Source organism: Somniosus microcephalus, chromosome 7 (assembly GCF_052327205.1).
Source record: "Somniosus microcephalus isolate GS21.2 chromosome 7, FLI_Smic_1.0, whole genome shotgun sequence".
Taxonomy (NCBI): Eukaryota; Metazoa; Chordata; class Chondrichthyes; order Squaliformes; family Somniosidae; genus Somniosus; species Somniosus microcephalus.
Genome location: NC_140993.1, coordinates 112,675,168 through 112,694,538, shown reverse-complemented (window position 1 = coordinate 112,694,538; position 19,371 = coordinate 112,675,168). Strand labels below are relative to the sequence as shown.

The 19,371-nt window shown below is 43.8% G+C and overlaps 1 protein-coding gene across 2 annotated transcripts in view; it reads left to right on the top strand.

The window, feature by feature from the left end:
- dnaaf11 (dynein axonemal assembly factor 11) overlaps nt 1-19,371 on the top strand; it is a 148,109-nt gene that overhangs the window by 40,729 nt on the left and 88,009 nt on the right. The window contains exons 4-9 of one of the 2 annotated variants that reach the window (XM_085992849.1): nt 7,648-7,820; nt 10,415-10,620; nt 10,776-10,781; nt 12,990-13,012; nt 13,134-13,253; nt 16,457-16,465. In XM_085992849.1, the coding sequence (XP_085848975.1) occupies nt 7,648-7,820; nt 10,415-10,620; nt 10,776-10,781; nt 12,990-13,012; nt 13,134-13,253; nt 16,457-16,465 (537 nt within the window). Of the gene's footprint in view, nt 1-7,647; nt 7,821-10,414; nt 10,648-10,775; nt 10,782-12,989; nt 13,013-13,133; nt 13,254-16,456; nt 16,466-19,371 lie in introns of both variants that reach the window. The other variant, XM_085992848.1, reaches the window with a different exon arrangement.

Genomic DNA, 19,371 nt, shown 5'->3' with positions numbered 1-19,371 from the left:
GCGGTGTCTCGTAGCTGGTCTGCTGTGTCCTGAGCACAAGCTGAGAACATGGACTCTATCTTGGTTTTGAGGTTGCGGCGTCTGCTGTAGAGCTGGTGTACGAGATGGTTGAGGAGTGTGCGAGAGGTACGACGGCAGAGTCTCTCAGCGTAGTCTGTGTTGTAGGTCGACTTGAGTGGGTTCGTGATCTGTAGTCCTTTCGGGATCTTGTCTGCTTTCTTGCATCGCTGTAGAAACTTGATGTCTGTGTCTATATGCGCGATCTTCTTGGAGATCCTCTCCACTTTGAGCCGGCAGTTTGTGGTGTCGATAGTAGCCATGATGTGGAAATGCCAGTGTTGGACTGGGGTGGACAAATGTAGGAAGTCACACAACACCAGGTTTTAGTCCTTTTATGTGGCACCTTATCAAATGCCTTTTGGAAATCCAAATATACTACATCCACTGATTCCCCATTATCTACCCTGCTAGTTACATCCTCAAAAAACTCTAATAAATTTGTCAAACACGATTTCCCTTTCATAAAACCATGTTGACTCTGCCTAATCATGTTATGATTTTCTAAGTGCCCTGATACCACTCCCTTAACAATGGATTCAAGCATTTTCCCGATGACTGATGTCAGGCTAACTGGCCTGTAGTTCCCTGTTTTTTCTCTCCCTCCTTTCTTGAATAGCAGTGTTACATTTGTGACCTTACAATCTGCTGGGACCATTCTCGAATTTAGGGAATTTTGGAAGATCAAAACCAATGCATCCACTATCTCTTCAGCCACCTCTTTTAGAACCCTAGGAGGTAGGCCGTCAGGTCCTGGGGTTTTGTCGGCTTTTAGTCTCATTAATTTCTCTAGTACTTTTTCTCTACTTTTATTAATTACGTTAAGTTCTTCACCCTCATTAGACCCTTGGTTCCCCACCATTTTTGGTATGCTTTTTGTGTCTTCTACTGTGAAGATAGATACAAAATATTTGTTTAATGTTTCTGCCATTTCCTTTTCCCTATAAACATTCTCCTGTGTCAGCCTCTAAGGGACCAACGTTTACTTTTGCTACTCTCTTTTTACATAATTGTAGAAGCTCTTACAATCTGCTTTTATATTTCTTGCTAGTTTTCTCTCATTCAATTTTTTCCCTTTGTATCAATTTTTTGGTCAACCTTTGCTGGTTTCTGAAACTCTCCCAATCCTCAGGCTTAATATTATTCTTTGCAACATTATAAGTTTCTTCTTTCAATCTAATGATATCCTTAAATTCTTTAGTTAGCCATGGTTGGATCACTTTTCCCATGGAGCTTTTGTTTCTCAATGGAATGTATTTTTGTTGAGAATTATGAAATATTTCTTTAAATGCTAGCCACTGCTTATCTACCGCCATACTTTTTTATCTATTTTTCCTCTCTACCTTAGCCAATTCACCCCATACCTATATAATTGGCTTTATTTAAGTTTAAGACTCTAGTTTCGGACTTAGGCAAGTCACTCTCAGAATTGCACATTAATTTTATCATATTATGATCACTCTGCCCCGAGGATCCTTTACTATGAGATTGCTAATTAACCCCATCTCATTACACAATACAAGATCTAAAATATCCTTTTCCCTTGTTGGTTCCATGACATATTGTTCTAGGAAACTGTCACACAGAGCTAAAATTCAACAAAGTACAAGTCAATTTTTTTCCTATCTGTAGTTCTCTCGTCTACTCAATCATTTTTTTTCGCTAGTCGGAGCATCTTTCTCCAATCTCCTGAACTTTCACAATCTTAGATCTTTACTGCTCCTAATTATCTCTTTGCTGGTCTCAGAGCAAGCTTTCCCAGGCAATTTAACCAGGCCTCTTGTAATCTTGTACAGTTCTGCATCCCCTTCAATAACCAAAAATAGAAATTTTTGCAGTTTTGCTTTAGACGGCATTGCTAGAGAGCCTCATTCCCGTAGGCCCTATGTCATCAGGGAAGTTTCAGCCTCATATGAACATTTCTGACTATTGCATGCCCCCCCCCCCCCACACTGCTCCCACCACCCACCCAGTAAGGATAAATCTCAGTATTTTTATAGTTTCAGCATTGGCATCACTGGATCTTCAGAGGCCATAGGAATGAAACAGAATAATTAAACCTTACATAAGACGTAGGAGCAGGAGTAGGTCATTTGGCCCCCCGAGCCTGCTCCGCCATTCAATAAGATCATGGCTGATCTGATCTTGGCCTCAACTCCACTTCCCTGCCCGCTCCCCATAACCCTTGACTCCCTTACCATTCAAAAACCTGTCAATCTCCATCTTAAATATATTCAATGACCAGGCCTCCACAGCTCTCTGGGAAGAGAATTCCAAAGATTCATGACCCTCTGAGAGAAGAAATTCTTCCTCATTTCTGATTTAAAAGGGTGCCCTCTTATTCTGAAATTATGCCCCCTAGTTCTAGATTCCCCCACGAGGGGAAACATCCTCTCTGCATCTACCCTGTCAAGCCCCCTCAGAGTCTTATATGTTTCAATAAGATCCCCTCTCATTTTTCTAAACTCCAATGAGTATAGGCCTAACCTGCTCAACCTTTCTTCATAAGACAACCCCTTCATCTCAGGAATCAACCTCGTGAACTTTCTCTGAACTGCCTCCAATGCAAGAATATCCTTCCTTAAATAAGGAGACCAAAACTGTACTCAGTACTCCAGGTGTGGTCTCACCAACGCCCTGTACAGCTGTACCAGCACTTCCCTACTTTTATACTCCATTCCCTTTGCAATAAAGGCCAACATTCCATTTGCCTTCCTAATTACTTGCTGTACCTGCATGCTAACTTTTTGTGATTCATGTACAAGGACCCCCAGATCCCTCTGTACCTCAGGATTTTGTAATTTCACCCCATTTAAATACAAATTTGCTTTTTTATTTTCCCTACCAACGTGGATAACCTCGCATTTTCTCACATTAAACTCAATCTGCCAGATTTTTGCCCACTCATTTAGCCTATCTATATCCCTTTGGAGATTCTTTGCGTCCTGCACACAATTTGCTTTCCCACCTATCTTTGTATCATCAGCAAATTTGGCTACATTACACTCAGTCCCTTCATCCAAGCCATTAATATAGATTGTAAATAACCTTCTACAAATGCAGATTAAATTGATTTATGATTTTGCTGAATAACTTGAATGGCTTATGATGTGCCTTCAATAATCACAAAACTAGAAGTTATAGACCTTAACAAGTTGGCTTTTAATCACTAAGATCAGAGCTAACATCTCAACACACTGACTGGCTCGCAGGAATGAGTCATATAGATCCTGGGATCTTTATGTAAGAGAAGTCAGGGGCGGAGCCAAGAGCCAAGACCTGGAACATTCCAGGTTAGTCAGGAAAGAGGAAGTGAAACTATACACCGTGTGGGGGAGGGTAATATACATGAGTGCAAAACGAATACAGGCAAGCCAAACGCATTTCATTACATTCACCCCTTCTTTAGATTTAGTCCATCGGGGTGATGTTTCTTAAAAGTTGGTATAAGTGAGTCTGTCAGGAGGTTTTGCGGTTCTCGGTGATCGGCGCAAAGCCGGTTGGGGTGCCTCTAGGGGAGTGGATTCTGGTTCCTCTGCTGTCCGGGCCTCCGCAGTGTCTTCCAGGTTATCTGCAGTGTCCTCCAGGTTAAAGTTGGGTATTGATACCTCTGGGCGTCCTGTCTCTTTTTGGTGTAGGTCTTCCTCGGGTAGTCTCTCATCGTTCTCTCCACTCCCCGAGGGAGCGAGGTCTTTTATGGAAACAGTGTCCTCTCGCCCGTCAGAGTATTCGATATAGGCGTACTGAGGGTTTGCATGGAGGAGCTGTACCTTTTCCACAAGGGGGTCCGTTTTATGGCCTCTCACGTGCTTCCGCAATAGTACTGTCCCCGGAGACGTCAGCCACGCGGGTAGAGATATGCCCGAGGTAGATTTCCGGGGGAAAACGAACATCTTTTCGTGAGGGGTAGCGTTAGTGGCAGTACATAACAGAGACCTTATGGAGTGGAGCACGTCTGGGATGACTTCCTGCCAGCGGGAGGTCGGAAGGCCTTTTGACTTTAAGGCTAACGTGACAGCCTTCCAAACAGTAGCATTCTCCCTTTCCACTTGCCCATTACCCCGGGGGTTGTAGCTAGTGGTTCTGCTAGTGGCTATCCCCTTTGAGAGCAAGAACTGGCGCAGTTCGTCACTCATAAATGACGTCCCCCTATCGCTGTGTATGTAGTTCGGCATGCCAAACATGCAGAATAGATTACCGAGACATTTGATGACCGTGGCACTGGTCATGTCTGGGCAGGGAATGGCGAAGGGGAAGCGGGAATATTCATCGATGATATTGAGGAAGTATACGTTACGGTCGGCAGAGGGAAGGGGTCCCTTGAAGTCCAGACTTAGGCGCTCGAATGGCCGTGTGGCTTTGATAAGGTGTGCACGGTCAGGCCTGTAGAAACGAGGCTTGCATTCCGCACAGATGCGGCAGGCTCTGGTCATTGTCCTGACCTCCTCGATGGAGTGGGGCAGATTGCGGGACTTTATAAAATGGTATAGTTGGGTGACCCCTGGGTGACAGAGGTCATTGTGGAGACCCTGTAATTTGTCCATATGAATGCTGGCACACATTCCCCGCGATAGGGCGTCTGGGGGTTCATTAAGGGCTCCCGGCCTGTACATAATATCATAGTCGAACGTGGATAGTTCGATCCTCCACCTGAGTATTTTGTCATTCTTGATTTTCCCCCTTTGTTATTAAACATGAAAGCCACCGACCGCTGGTCGGTGAGCAGGGTGAAACGTTTGCCGGCTAGGTAGTGTCTCCAGTGCCGCACTGCCTCCACTATAGCCTGTGCCTCCTTCTCGACAGAAGAGTGCCTGATTTCAGGTCCCTGAAGGGTTCGGGAGAAGAAGGCCACAGGTCTCCCAGCCTGATTGAGGGTCGCAGCTAAAGCAAAGTCTGACGCATCGCTTTCGACTTGAAAGGGAATGCTTTCGTCCACTGCACACAGTGCAGCCCTTTCAATGTCCTGTTTGATACTGGTGAAAGCCTCCCGAGCTTCAGCTGATAGTGGGAAGGACGTCGATTTAATGAGGGGTCGGGCCTTATCAGAGTAATTGGGCACTCATTGGGCATAATACGAAAAAAATCCCAAGCACCTTTTTAAAGCTTTGGGATTGTGTGGCAGGGGCAGTTCCTTTAGGGGGCGTAATTGGTCAGGGTCCGGTCCAATTACCCCATCTTCCACCACACAGCCGAGGATACAGAGACGGGTTGTGTTGAAGACACATTTGTCTTCATTGTAGGTTAGATTCAGCTTTAGGGCAGTTTTTAAAAATCTCGCAAGATTTAGATCGTGGTCTTGCTGGTTGTGCCCGCAGATAGTGACATTGTCCAGATAGGGGTAGGTAGCTTGTAGTTTATTCTCGTCAACCATGCGGTCCATCTCACGTTGGAAGACCGAGACCCCATTTGTTACCCCGAAGGGCACTCTGAGAAAATGGTAGAGGCGTCCGTTCGCCTCAAAGGCGGTGTATGGGCGGTCCTCCATTCTAATGGGGAGCTGGTGATACACGGATTTGAGGTCGATAGTCGAGAAGACTCGGTATTGCACGATCTGGTTGACCATTTCTGATATGCGGGGTAAAGGGTAGGCGTCCAGCTGGGTATAAATATTAACAGTCTGGCTGTAGTCAATTACCATCCGTTTCTTTTCGCTATTTTTAACTATGACTACTTGGGCACGCCACGGGCTGGTACTGCATTCAATAATGCCTTCCTGCAGGAGTCTGTCCACTTCCGCCTTGATAAAGTGTCTGTCTTCCAGACTGTACCGTCTACTTTTGGTCGCTATGGGCCTACAGTTCGGAGCGAGATTAGCGAATAAAGAGGGCGGGCTGATTTTTAAGGTTGATAGGCCACAGACTGTGAGTGGCGGCTGGGACCCGCCATATGCTAGTGTGACACTTTCGTGGTGGCACTGGAAGTCCAGGCCCAAGATTACATTAACACAGAGTTCTGGCATCACGAGGAGTTTAAAATCCTTGTAGTCCGTGCCTTTTACAGTCAGTGTTACCACACAGTAGCCCAAAATGTCCGAAGTGTGGGGCTTAGCAGCCATAGCAATTCTGCTCCGTGTAGGGGTTACCGTTAATGAGTGCTGCCGTACCAGGCTAGGGTGGATAAAACTCTTGGTACTCCCACAGTCAATTAAACATTTCGTTAAATTCCCGTTTACCTGTATGTCCATCATGGATTTTGTCAACGGGTGTGGCCTGGATTGATCCACCGTGATCGAAGCCACTGTTGGGCCCTGGGCGGCCGTTGAGTCGGGAAAAGATGGCGGATCCCAAGGTGGCGGCACGCACGAGGCGGTGACGGAGTTGGAAATCGGATTCCCCCTGCAGACTTTGCTAAAATGCCCCTTTTTCTTACATTTGAAGCATGTAGCGTCCTTCGCTGGGCATCGTTGTCTGGGGTGCTTGGCCTGGCTGCAAAAGTAGCATTTCGGGCCTCGAGACATTGCCGCTGTAGTAGGACTCCTGGGTGAACTTCTGTGTGGGGACTCCGGCGGTGTAGAGCTGGTCTGAGACCTGGATGGGGAAGATGGCTGATTCCAAGATGGCGGCCCGCTCGGCGCGCACGAGGCGGTGAGGGCCGCATGGCTGGAAGAATAAGAGTCAGAGTTTTTCTGGGCCACGTCTAGCGATCGTGCAGTGACCACTGCCTTTTTTAAGTCCAGGACCTCCTCCTCCAGCAGTCTCTGCCGGATATAATTCGATTTGAGGCCCGTGATGAAGGAATCGCGGACCAACTCGTCAGAGTACGCGTTGGCCGTCACGGCCTTGCAGTTACAGTCCCGGACCAAGTCCTTTAGGCCCTGTAAGAAATCGTCCATTGATTCCTCAGGTCGCTGCCTGCGTGTAGCCAGCAGATGTCTGGCGTACACTTCGTTTACTGGCCTCTGGTATTGGGTCTTCAGGATAGTGATGGCCTCCGTGTAAGAGGTGGCATCCCGGATGAACGAATAAATCCGATGATTAACGCGAGTAGTCAGTAGACTCAGTTTATCTACCTCGCTAGCGGATGAGGCCCTCACGAAGAGTTCGAAGCATTTGAGCCAGTGTCCAAATTGATTTGATGCTTCAGCAGAATGTGGATCCAAGTCCAGACGCTCTGGTTTTAGGAGTCGATCCATCCTAGTATTCTTTAGTGATTAAAATTGATGTGCCTTCAATAATCACAAAACTAGAAGTTATAGACCTTAACAAGTTGGCTTTTAATCACTAAGATCAGAGCTAACATCTCAACACACTGACTGGCTCGCAGGAATGAGTCATATAGATCCTGGGATCTTTATGTAAGAGAAGTCAGGGGCGGAGCCAAGAGCCAAGACCTGGAACATTCCAGGTTAGTCAGGAAAGAGGAAGTGAAACTATACACCATGTGGGGGAGGGTAATATACATGAGTGCAAAACGAATACAGGCAAGCCAAACGCATTTCATTACAGCTTATTATAAAAGTAAATTTTACTTTTAGAATGGTTATTCAGTTTAATATTTTTACCGCAAGCCTCAATTTAAAAAATGAAAACCTCTGGAATTAGTGTCTCATTTCCCCAAATGTGATATTAACTCCCCTTCCTTCCTTGACAGGGTGTGAGTTTTTGAAGAAACTTGATCTAACAGTTAACTTCGTGGGCGAACTAACCAGTGTAGAGTCACTCAAACTTAACGTTCACCTGCAAGAGCTTTTCCTGGTTGGAAACCCCTGCTGTGATTTTGATGGTTACAGGAAGTTTGTGATTGCTACACTCCCACAGCTGAAGGTTAGGAAGTCATTGCCTTTCTTTCACACGCTGATGTTTTAAATTTCTGTGTATATTAACATTTTTTGATTGACATTTATGGTCTATGCAAACGATCAGGATTCTTGAATGTGCATCAGGGCTGGATGTCGCTGGAAGTGTGAGGTTTTAAAAGTACAAATATTTGGTAATAGGTGGTTAATGAGTTGTAAAATTGTGTTTCATTCAAGCAGTTTAACTGAATGTGAAACTTGAGAGGGTTGTGGATGTCTACAGAACTATGAGATTGAATTCCACCACCAAACACATCTTCCCCTCACCTCCCCTTTCGAAATGCTGAAAGGGACCGCTCCCTCCGCGACACCCTGGTCCACTCTTCTATCATCCCCAACACCCCTTCCCTTTCACCCGGCACCTTCCTGTGCAAGCGCAGGAGATGCAACACCTGTCCTTTTACCTCCTCCCTTCCCACTGTCCAGGGCCCCAAACACTCCTTCCAGGTGAAACAGCGATTTACTTGTACTACTTGCAATTTAGTATACTGTATTCGCTGCTCATGATGCGGTCTCCTCTACAATGGGAAGACCAAACGCAGATTGGGTGACCGCTTTGCGGAACACCTCCGTTCAGTCCGTAAGGGTCACCCCGAGCTTCCGGTCGCCTGTCACTTTAATTTTCCGCTCCACTCCCACTCTGACCTCTCCGTCCTTGGCCTCTTACACTGTTCCAATGAAGCTCAACGTAAGCTCGAGGAACAGCACCTCATCTTTCGATTAGGCACTTTACAGCCTTCTGGACTCGACGTCGAGTTCAACAATCTATCTTTTTTTCATTTTTTTTCCCCTCTCTCACATGGCAGCTGTCAATCATTCTGCCAGTGCCATTTGCACTTCATCTAGAGCCATCTTTTGTTTCTTAACTTGTCCCATTACCATCTCCTTTTGCCTTGCACCATCATCCCTTTTGCCTCTTAATCTCTCCTGCCTTCCACCCTATCACAGACCTTCCCATTTGTTCTTTCCTCCCCTCCCCCCTTTCCCTGCCCCTGCACTTGCTTAAAAACCTGTTCCACCTCCAGCTTTTTCCAGTTCTGATGAAGGGTCATCGACCTGAAATGTTAATGCTGTTTCTCTCTCCACGGATGCTGCCTGACCTGCTGAGTATTTCCAGCATCTTATGTTTTTATTTTATGGGATTGAATTATTCTATTTAAACTCTTTAACAGACTTGTGTTAGATAATCCATAGATTATTGGGTTTTTTTGTTTGTCAACATTATATAACTGAGTACAGTTAAAATGGTGTAAGCATAGAATCATACAGCACAGAAGGATGCCATTCAGCCCATCATTTCTGTGCCGGCTCTTTGAAAGAGCTATCTAATTAGGCCCACTCCGCTGCTCTTTCTCTATAGCCCTACAGATTTCATGTACAATAGGGTGTTGACCATTACTTATAGAGAAATCACTTATGGACAATTTTGCTTGGGTGGTTAAGTAATTTTTGCTGGTATATAAAAGGGTCAACATCAGATTATAACTCGATCCTTTCCCCACTATCTCATACAGTAGTTGGCCGCCCACTGCAGAAATATTCTTAAATTTTAATTATTTTTGTTATAAATCTCTGGCGCCTTCTGGATTCACAAAGGGATAATATAGTTGAAATCTGACTTAGTTGATGTATTTAAGCCATAACAGTTCTTGTGCTGTTTTCGCTGATGCCGTCTTGAACTATGAACTCAAGAGGCCTACTTGGATCAGATTGACCCAAATTGTCATCTGCCCCCTCTCCTCTCAAATATCTGTCAGTCTACCCCAGGTCTTAGCTTTAAAATTTGTATCAAGTGCCAATTTAACACTGTCTTCCATTGTGCATAACTTCCCCAAGATTGATCATTCTTCCTAGCTTAGCGGAAAGGATGGGGCTGACGCCAACCTACACTAGCTCTGACAGAGTGATCAGAGAATCTAAGGCCCTCACTGGTGCTCACATGAGGCAGCAAAAGTTGATTTCACTCTACCTATGCGATGGTCAATTCTTGGATCAGCATGTACAGGGTTAATTTTGGTGCCATTTGTAAAGCAGCAACATGTATCTTTGCCAAGTATTGTAGTCATGACATGACAGCCCCATTGTTTGTGAAGGAATGCAGAAGAATATCGAATTCTCTTTGATATGGTCTCAGTCTATATATAAAGCCCTGTCCTAGCCCACTCCTCATTTATCTATTTGACTTATGTAAGTGCTCTGCTCAGTCCAAGGTTCAATCTGCTTGCTCTGGATAAAGAACTGAAGGTGCATCCTAGCGTAGGGCTTGGTATACAGCAGAGATCACACAACTGTTCAGGGCACAATTTTGTGACAGAAGTGATCTCCCCCCTGTTCAAAGTGATCTCCCCCCCCCCCCCCCCACCATGTAGCTAATGGCAAATGTCCTATTGTATGTGCAGGTTAAATGTCAAAGAGAGAGACTTTACCAAATGCAGATAATATAGCATTTTCATCTGAAACAATTTGATTCTGCTGCTAGATCTTACGCATTTACAGAAACATTAATCTTGACTCAAGTTGTGGTTTATGACTACTCTACTCTTGTTACTTCTTGGTCTGCAGTGGTTAGATGGAAAAGAAATCACTCGTTCTGAACAGATCCAAGCACTGCAGGATTATCCAATAGTACAACAACGAATACTAGAGCAACAGCAGGCTTATGTCCTGAAACGAACCAAGGAGAAAGAAGAATCGCAGAACAATTTAGAAGAGAAAGAGAATAATGAGAAAGCTGGAATAAAGAAGGAAAATCCTAGCTTTGATGGACAGTGCTATACTGCTATCAATAATGCCACGTGTGTGAAACAGTATTTTATTGGTATTTTTATGAAGAGGGATTAAGTGTTTTTTTATGTTTGATTGAATCAGTGTAGTGTATAGTACTAAGTCATAGAATGATACAGTACAGAAGGAGGCCATTCAGCCCATCGTGCCTGTGCTGGATCTTTGAAAGAGCTATCCAATTAATCCCACTCCCCTGCTCTTTCCCCATAGCCCTGCACGTTTTCCCCCTTCATGTATTTATCCAATTCCCTTTTGAAATTTAGTATTGAATCTGCTTCCACCACCCTTTCAGGCAATGCAGACCATAACAACTTGCTGTGTAAACAATGTTTTCCTCATGTCGCCTCTGGTTCTTTTGGCAATTACTTAAACCTGTGTCCTCTGGTTACTGATCCTTCTGCCAGTGGAAACAGTTTCTCCTTATTTACTCTATCAAAACACTTCATGATTTTGAATACCTCTATCAAATCTCCCCTTAACCTTCTCTGCTCTAAAGAGAACAACCCCAGCTTCTCTAGTCTCTCCATGTAACTGAAGTCTTTCATCCCTGGTATAATTCTAGTAAATCTCTGCACCCTCTCTGGCCTAAAGTGTGGCGTGCAGAATTGGCCAATACTCTAGCTGGGGCCTAACCAGTGTTTGATCAAGGTTTAGCCTAACTTCCTTGCTTTTGTACTCTGCCTCCATTTATATAGCCAAAGATCCTGTATGCTTTTTTAAAAGCCTTCTCAATTTGTTCTGCCATCTTCCAAGACTTGTGTACATATACCCACAGGTCTCTCTATTCTTGCACCCCTTTAAAATGACACCATTTAGTTTATATTGTCTCTCCTCATTCTTCCTACCAAAATGAATCAATTCACAGTTCTGCATTGAGTTTCATCTGCCATGTGTCTGCCCATTTCTCCTGAAGTCTGTTATTATCCCCCTCATTATTTACTATATTTCCCAGTTTTGTGTCATTTGTGAAATTATGCCCTGTATACCCAAGTTCAGGTCATTAATGTATAGCAAAATAATTCTCTCCGGCTATTTCTCTCGGGTTTTAAATCAGCTCATACGTTTTAGGCCATTTACCTGACAGTTAACATATTGAAGTGATCCCAACACCGGCCCCTGTTACTCTCTGTTACTTCATCAAAGAAGTCAATCAAGTTAGTTAAGCACAATTTGCCTTTAACAAATCCATGCTGGCTTTCATTTATTACCTCATATTTTTCCAAGTGCCAATTACTTTTGCCCCAGATTATTGTCTCTAAATGTTTCCCCACATATTTGTTGGGTTGACTGGCCTGTAGTTGCCGGGTTTATCGCTCTCCCCTCTTTTGAACCGGCTGTAGCATTTGTAATCGCCTAGCACCATTCTCATATCTAAGGAGGATTGGAAGATTATGGCCAGAGCTTCCTCAATTTCCACCTTTACTTCCCTCAGTTACCTAGGATGCATCCCATCCGGACCAGGTGATTTTTCTACTTTGAACACTGCCAACCTTTTAAGTACCCCCCACCCCCCCGCCTTTACCTATTTTTATCCAATCCAATTTCTCTACTACCTCCTCCTTTATTGAGACATTGGCAGCATCCTCTTCTTTAGTGAAGGCAGGTGCAAAGTACTCAATTACTACTTCAGCCATGCTCTCTGCCTTCACAAGAAGATCTCCTTTTTGGTCCCTAATTGGCCCCATTCTTCCTTTAACTACATTTTTACTATTTATATGTTTATAAAAGACTTTTGGGTTCCATTTTATGTTACCCACTAATCTATTTTCATACACTCTCTTTGTCCTATCTTATTTGCTTTTTCAGTTCTCCTCTGTACTTTTTGTATTCAGCTTGGTTCCAATGTTCCCTCTAATTTCTTTTTGGGCCATGTGGCCATTTTAACGGGCTGCACGACCTGTTCAAAAATCCGAAAAGCTGATGATCCGGCTGTGCGGGAACTCCAGAACCAGAGGCGCGCAGCTTAAAGGGAACATTTCTTGTTTCTCTACTGAATATTGAACCTGACATTTATCATAAGCCTCCCTTTTCTGTTTTATTTTAATCTCTATGGCCCGGAATTTGCGGTCAGTGGCAAAGCAAAGGTGTTCGCTGCTGGCCCCGAAGAAAGCTGCCCACAAAGATCTCGCGATCTCTGTGGCGAGAAGTTTGCCTTTTTCATAAGTGATTTTAGTGCAGTATAATGCAATCTGCTGTGACATCAACAAGTTGTCTGAGCAGCTAATCACATTGCAGAATTCTCACAAACAGGGAACCAGGAGGTGGGGAAATGGGGGGGGGGTGGTGCGGAGGGGGCAGGGTGGACCACAGCACTACCAGTGTTGGAGTAGCGAATGACTGACCACAACTTCAGGATTTCCGTGTTTAGATTCGCATGTGCTACATCCTGTTCGTTCGCTGTTATTACCCACAGCAAATTCTGGCCCTATATTTTTAGCCATCCAGGAAGCTCTAGCTTTCGATGCCTTTCTTTTCCCCCTCGTGGGAATGTGCCTAGTCTGTCCCCGAGCTATCTCCTCTTTTGAAGGCCTCCCATTGCTCATTTACTGTTTTACCTGCCAATCTTTGATTGCAATCCACCTGGGCCAGATTTATTTTCAACTCACTGAAATTAGCTGTCCTCCAGTTGAGTATTTTTACACTTGATTTTTCCTTGTCCTTTTCTAAGAATAGGCTTTAAAGAAAATAAGAACATAAGAATTCGGAACAGGAGTAGGCCATATGGCCCCTTGAGCCTGCTCTGCCATTCAATAAGATCATGGCTGATCTTTGACTTCAACGCCACTTCCCCGCCCAAGCCCCATGTACCTTGATGCCCCGAGAATCCAAAAATGTATCTAGCTCAGCCTTGAATATACTCAACGACTCAGCATTCACAACTCTCTGATTGAAGAAATTCCTCCTCATCTCAGTCTTAAATGGCCAACCCCTAATCCTAAGATTATGCCCCCTAGTTCTAGACTCTCCAGCCAGGGGAAACAACCTCTCAGCATCTACCCTGTCAATCCCCCTCATAATCTTATATGTTTCAATGAGATCACCTCTCATTCTTCTAAACTCCAGAGTATAGGCTCAATCTCTCCTCATAGGACAACCCTCTCATCCCAGGGATCAATTTAGTCAACCTTCGTTGCACTGCCTCGAAGGCAAGTACAGGAAACTCTCTTTTAACCAGCACCTAAATATCCGGAAACCTCTCTTAACCGGCAAAATTCAGGAGTAGGTTCTGGTAAGTTTTACTATATATTAGTGGCCGTGTAACTGGGGTTCCTGGATCTATGGCCGTGTAACCGGGGTTCCTGCACAAGTACCTGTGGCCGTGTACGGGGCTCTCGTACCTCTCTGTAAGCCAGATAAAAAAAGAGTTTCCTGTATATCCTTCCTTAGATAAGGAGACCAAAACTATGCACAGTACTCCAGGTGTGATCTCACCAAAGACCCGTACAGTTGTAGCAAGATTTACTCTTGTACTCCAATCCCCTTGCAATAAAGGCCAACATGCCATTTGCCTTTCTAATTGCTTGCTGTACCTGCGTGCTAACTTTCAGTGTTTCCTGTATAAGGACACCTAAATCTCTCTGAACACCAATATTTAATAGTTTCTCACCATTTAAAAAAGTTCTGTTTTTTCCATTCTTCCTACCAAAGTGAATAACCTCACATTTCCCCACATTATACTCCATTTGCCTCCTTATTGCCCACTGATTTAACCTGTCTATATCCCTTTACAGGCTCTTTGTGTCCTCCTCACAGCTTACTTTTCCACCTAGCGTTGTATCTTCAGCAAACTACATTGCACTTGGTCCCTTCATCTAACTCATTAATCTAGATTGTAAATAGCTGAGGCCCAAGCACTGATGTAGCAATAGGGGTAATGATAACCAGAGTGTGACAGGAAGGGACAGAGTGTATACACATAGGCCCAGAAATTAGGTTCGGGGGCTTGCCGCGCGTGCAAGCCCCCGATGTGCACTTACCCGGCGTGCTGACATTTCAATCCTGGCCCGCATTGCATTTCCTGTCACTGGCCCGCTTCAGGTCCTGCCGCGCTGTGCGTGCGTGACCCAACGGCGTACTTAGTGCGATGAGCCGGCTGGGATCACGTGAGCACTGGGCAACCAATGGGAGGTTGCAAAAGTTCATTCATGAGTTTGATAGTAAGAACTGTCAAACTCATGAAAACTCCTGGCCCCAAAACACTACTTAAACTTGAAAGAAAATTAAAAAAAACATCGCACTGCTTAAATGAACTATAAATAACTGTAAAAAAACTATTTTAAATTTTGAAAAAAATTATTATATAAAAAATCGGGGCTAAAAATACACTTACCTTACTGTAAAGTCTTCAAAAATAATGAACCTGTGGAAACATTTTCTAATTTTACTTAATAGACCACTTACCTGTTAAAAGTAAGTACTTACGGCTGCTTTTTTCACGCGTAAAAACCGGAGTCTTTTCCCCACGGGCAACTCTTCAAAAAAAAGGGATGTTCAGCGCGCACGCGCTACCTGAAACCTCGCACGCGTTCCACTTCTTAACCCCTTGGGTCAGAGGAGAGGAAATGCCGGTTTTCCCCGCATGCGCTGTGCATGCTGAAAACCGGCAATTCCTCCGGGTCCACGCGTGAGTACCCCGTCCGTACTCACGCGTTGGGACAGGAATTACTGGCCCATTAGAGTGCATCAGAAAGAGGGGTCAGAGTAGGGAAAAATGGTAAAAAGACAACATTAAAAGCTCTATATCTGAATGCACGCAGCATTCGTAACAAGATAGATGAGTTGACAGCACAAATAGAAATAAATGGGTATAATCTGATAGCCATTACAGAGACGTGGTTGCAAGGTGACCAAGGCTGGGAACTGAATATTCAGGGGTATTTACCATTTCGTAAGGATAGGCAGAAAGGAAAAGGAGGTGGTGTAGCTCTGTTAATAAGGGATGAGATCAGTGCAGTAATGAGAAATGATATTAGCCTACAAGATCAAGACGTAGAATCAGTTTGGGTGGAGATAAGAAATAATAAGGGTAAGAAGTCAGTGGTGGGAGTGGTCTGCAGGCCCCCAGTAGCCATACTGTAGGACAGAGTATAAATCAAGAAATAATAGAGACTTGTAAGAAAGATATGACTATAATCATGGGAGATTTTAATCTACATATTGATTGGACAAAGCAAATTGGCAAAGGTAGACTTGAGGAAGAGTTCTTAGAGTGTATACGGAATGGTTTCTTAGAACAATATGTTGTGGAACCAACCAGGGAGAAGACTATTTTAGATCTAGTAATGTGTAATGTGGCTGGATTAATTAATGATCTCGAAGTGAAGGATCCTCTTGGGAAGAGTGATCATAGCATGGTAGAATTTCAAATTCAGTTTGAGGGTGAGAAAGCTAGGTCTCAAACTAGTGTCCCGAACTTAAACAAAGGTAATTACAAAGGTATGAAGGCAGACTTGGTTAAAGTGGACTGGGAAAATATATTGCAGGGTAAGACTGTAGAAAAGCAGTGGCAAACATTTAAGGAGATACTTCATAACTCTCAGCAAAGATATATTCCAGTGAGAAAGAAAGACTCTGAGAAGGATGAACTATCCGTGGCTAACTAAGGAAGTAAAGGATGGTAGCAAATTGAAAACAAAAGCATACAATGTTGCAAAAAATAGTGAAAGGCCAGAGGATTGGGAAATTTTAAAAGATCAGCAAAGGACAATTTAAAAAAATGATAGAGAGAGAAGATAGCTTACGAGTGTAAGCTAGCAAGAAATATAAAAACAGACAGTAAGAGCTTCTACAGGTATATAAAAAGGAAGAGTGTAGCTAAAGTAAACATTGGTCCCCTAGAGGATGGGGAATTAATAATGGGAAACAGGGAAATGGCAGAGACTTTGAAGAAATATTTTGTATCGGTCTTCATGGTAGAAGACACTAAAAGCATCCCAATAATGGATAATCAAGGGGTTATTGGGGTGGGGAGGGGGAACTTAAAACAATCACTATCACTGGAGAGAAAGTACTAGGCAAACTAATGGGACTAAAGGTGGACGTCACCTGGACCCAATGGCCTGCATCCTAGAGTCTTAAAAGAGGTGGTTGCAGAGATAGTGGATGCATTGGTTGTCATCTACCAAAATTCCCTGGATTCTGGAGCGGTCCCAGCGGACTGGAAAACCGCAACTGTAACGCCCCAGTTAAGAAAGAAGGGAGACAGAAAGCAAGCAACTATCGACCAGTTAGCCTAACATCTGTCATTGGGAAAATGCTGGAGTCCATCATTAAGGAAGTGGTAGCAGGACATTTAGAAAATTATAATATAGTCAAGCAGAGTCAGCATGGCTTTATGAAAGGGAAATCATGTTTGACAAATTTGCTGGAGTTCTTTGAGGATGTAACGAGCAGGGTGAACAAAGGGGAATGAGTAGATGTGTATTTGGATTTCCAGAAGGCATTCGATAAGGTGCCACATAAAAGGTTACTGCACAAGATAAGAGCTCACGGGGTTGGGGGTAATATATTAGCATGGATAGAGGATTGGCAGAAAACAGAGAGTCGAGATAAATGGGTCATTTCAGGTTGGCAAACTGTAACTAGTGGGGTGCCGCAGGGATCAGTGCTGGGAACTCAACTATTCACAATCTATATTAATGACTTGGATGAAGGGACTGAGTAGCCGAATTTGCTGATGATACAAAGATAGGTGGGAAAGCAAATTGTGTGGAGGACGCAAAGAATCTCCAAAAGGATATAGATAGGCTAAGTGAGTGGGCAAAAATCTGACAGATGGAGTTTAATGTGGGAAAATGCGAGGTTATCCACGTTGGTAGGAAAAATAAAAAAGCAAATTCGTATTTAAATGGGGCAAAATTACAAAATCCTGAGGTACAGAGGGATCTGGGGGTCCTTGTACATGAATCACAAAAAGTTTGCATGCAGGTACAGCAAGTAATTAGGAAGGCAAATGGAATGTTGGCCTTTATTGCAAAGGGAATGGAATATAAAAGTAGGGAAGTCCTGGTACAGCTGTACAGGGCGTTGGTGAGACCACACCTGGAGTACTGAGTACAGTTTTGGTCTCCTTATTTAAGGAAGGATATACTTGCATTGGAGGCAGCTCAGAGAAGGTTCATGAGGTTGATTCCTGAGATGAAGGGGTTGTCTTATGAAGAAAGGTTGAGCAGGTTCGGCCTATACTCATTGAAGTTTAGAAGGATCTTATTGAAACATATAACCTAATCCAAATTGTACACTCTCGGGAGCCGCAAGCCTACATTTCGTTGTACTGCAGTTGTGCACTAACAATGACAATAAAAGTTGATTTGATTTTGATTTGATTTGAGATTTTGAAGGGGCTTGACAGGGTAGATGCAGAGAGGATGTTTCCCCGCGTGGGGGAATCTAGAACTAGGGGGCATAATTTCAGAATAAGGGGGCACCCTTTTAAATCGGAAATGAGGAGAAATTTCTTCTCTCAGTGGGTCGTGAATCTTTGGAATTCTCTTCCCAGAGAACTGTGGAGGCTGGGTCATTGAATATATTTAAGGTGGAGATAGACAGATTTTTGAATGGTAAGGGAGCAGGCTCGAGGGGCCAAATGACCTATTCCTGCTCCTACGTCTTATGTTCTCATGTTCTGATCCTTGCGACCCACTAGTTACAGCCTGCGAACTGGAAAATGACTCATTTATTCGTACTCTGCGTTTTCTGTCTGTTAACCAATCTGCTGTCATCATGCTAATGTATTACTCCCAACCCCATGAGCCCTTATCTTGCATAGCAACCTTTTATATGATACTTATCGAATGCTTTTTGGAAACCCAAATATACTACATCCACTGGTTCCCCTGTATCTAACCTGCTAGTTACATCCTCAAAATACTATATTATGATTTTCTAAGTGCCCAACGACTGATGTCAGGCTAACTGGACTGTAGTTCCCTGTTTTCGCTCTCCCTCCTTTCTTGAATAGCGGGGTTACATTTGCTACCTTCCAATCCACTGGGACCATTTTAGAATCGAGGGAATTTTGGAAGATCACAACCAATGCATCCGCTATCTCTGCATGCCACCTCTTTTAGAACCTTAGGATGTAGGCTATCAGGTTCAATGGATTTGTCGGCTTTTAGTGCCATTAGTTTCTCAAGTACTTTTTCTCTACTGTTATTAATTACTTTGGCCCGTATTTTCCGATCAGAGGCGTCCTGCGTGCGGAGGCCTCAGATCTGGAAAAAATCTACGCCCTTACCTGAGGGCTCCGGAGGTCCAGCCATTTCCGCTCCTGGGTCGCTCCACTACGAAATACGCAGGGCCCATGTATCCCAGGGGCGCATGCAGTTCGCAAGCGTCCCTGGGATCACGTGGGCCATGGGGAACCAATGGGAGAAGGGAATCCCCCTTCATACTTTTGACAGTTTAGACCTGGGGAACACTGAAAAAACACATCAAAACTTTAGGATGTAGGCTATTAGGTTCAAGGAATTTAACAAAAAAATCATGTTTTAAAAATTAGTTAAAATTACATTAAATATTTTAAACAAAAATTTAATTTTTTTGAAAAAGATTTTAAGTTTTACGGGGCTAAAAATAAACCTACCTTTTTTAACGTATTTTTAAATTAAAAATGAGTGGAAAAAAATATTTTTTTACTTTTTTAAACTCTTATGCTGGTAAAAGCAAGCCTTACACCTGCTTTTACCAGACGTAAGATTTTTAAGGGATTTCTGCGGGCGGAGGTTCTGCAGAAA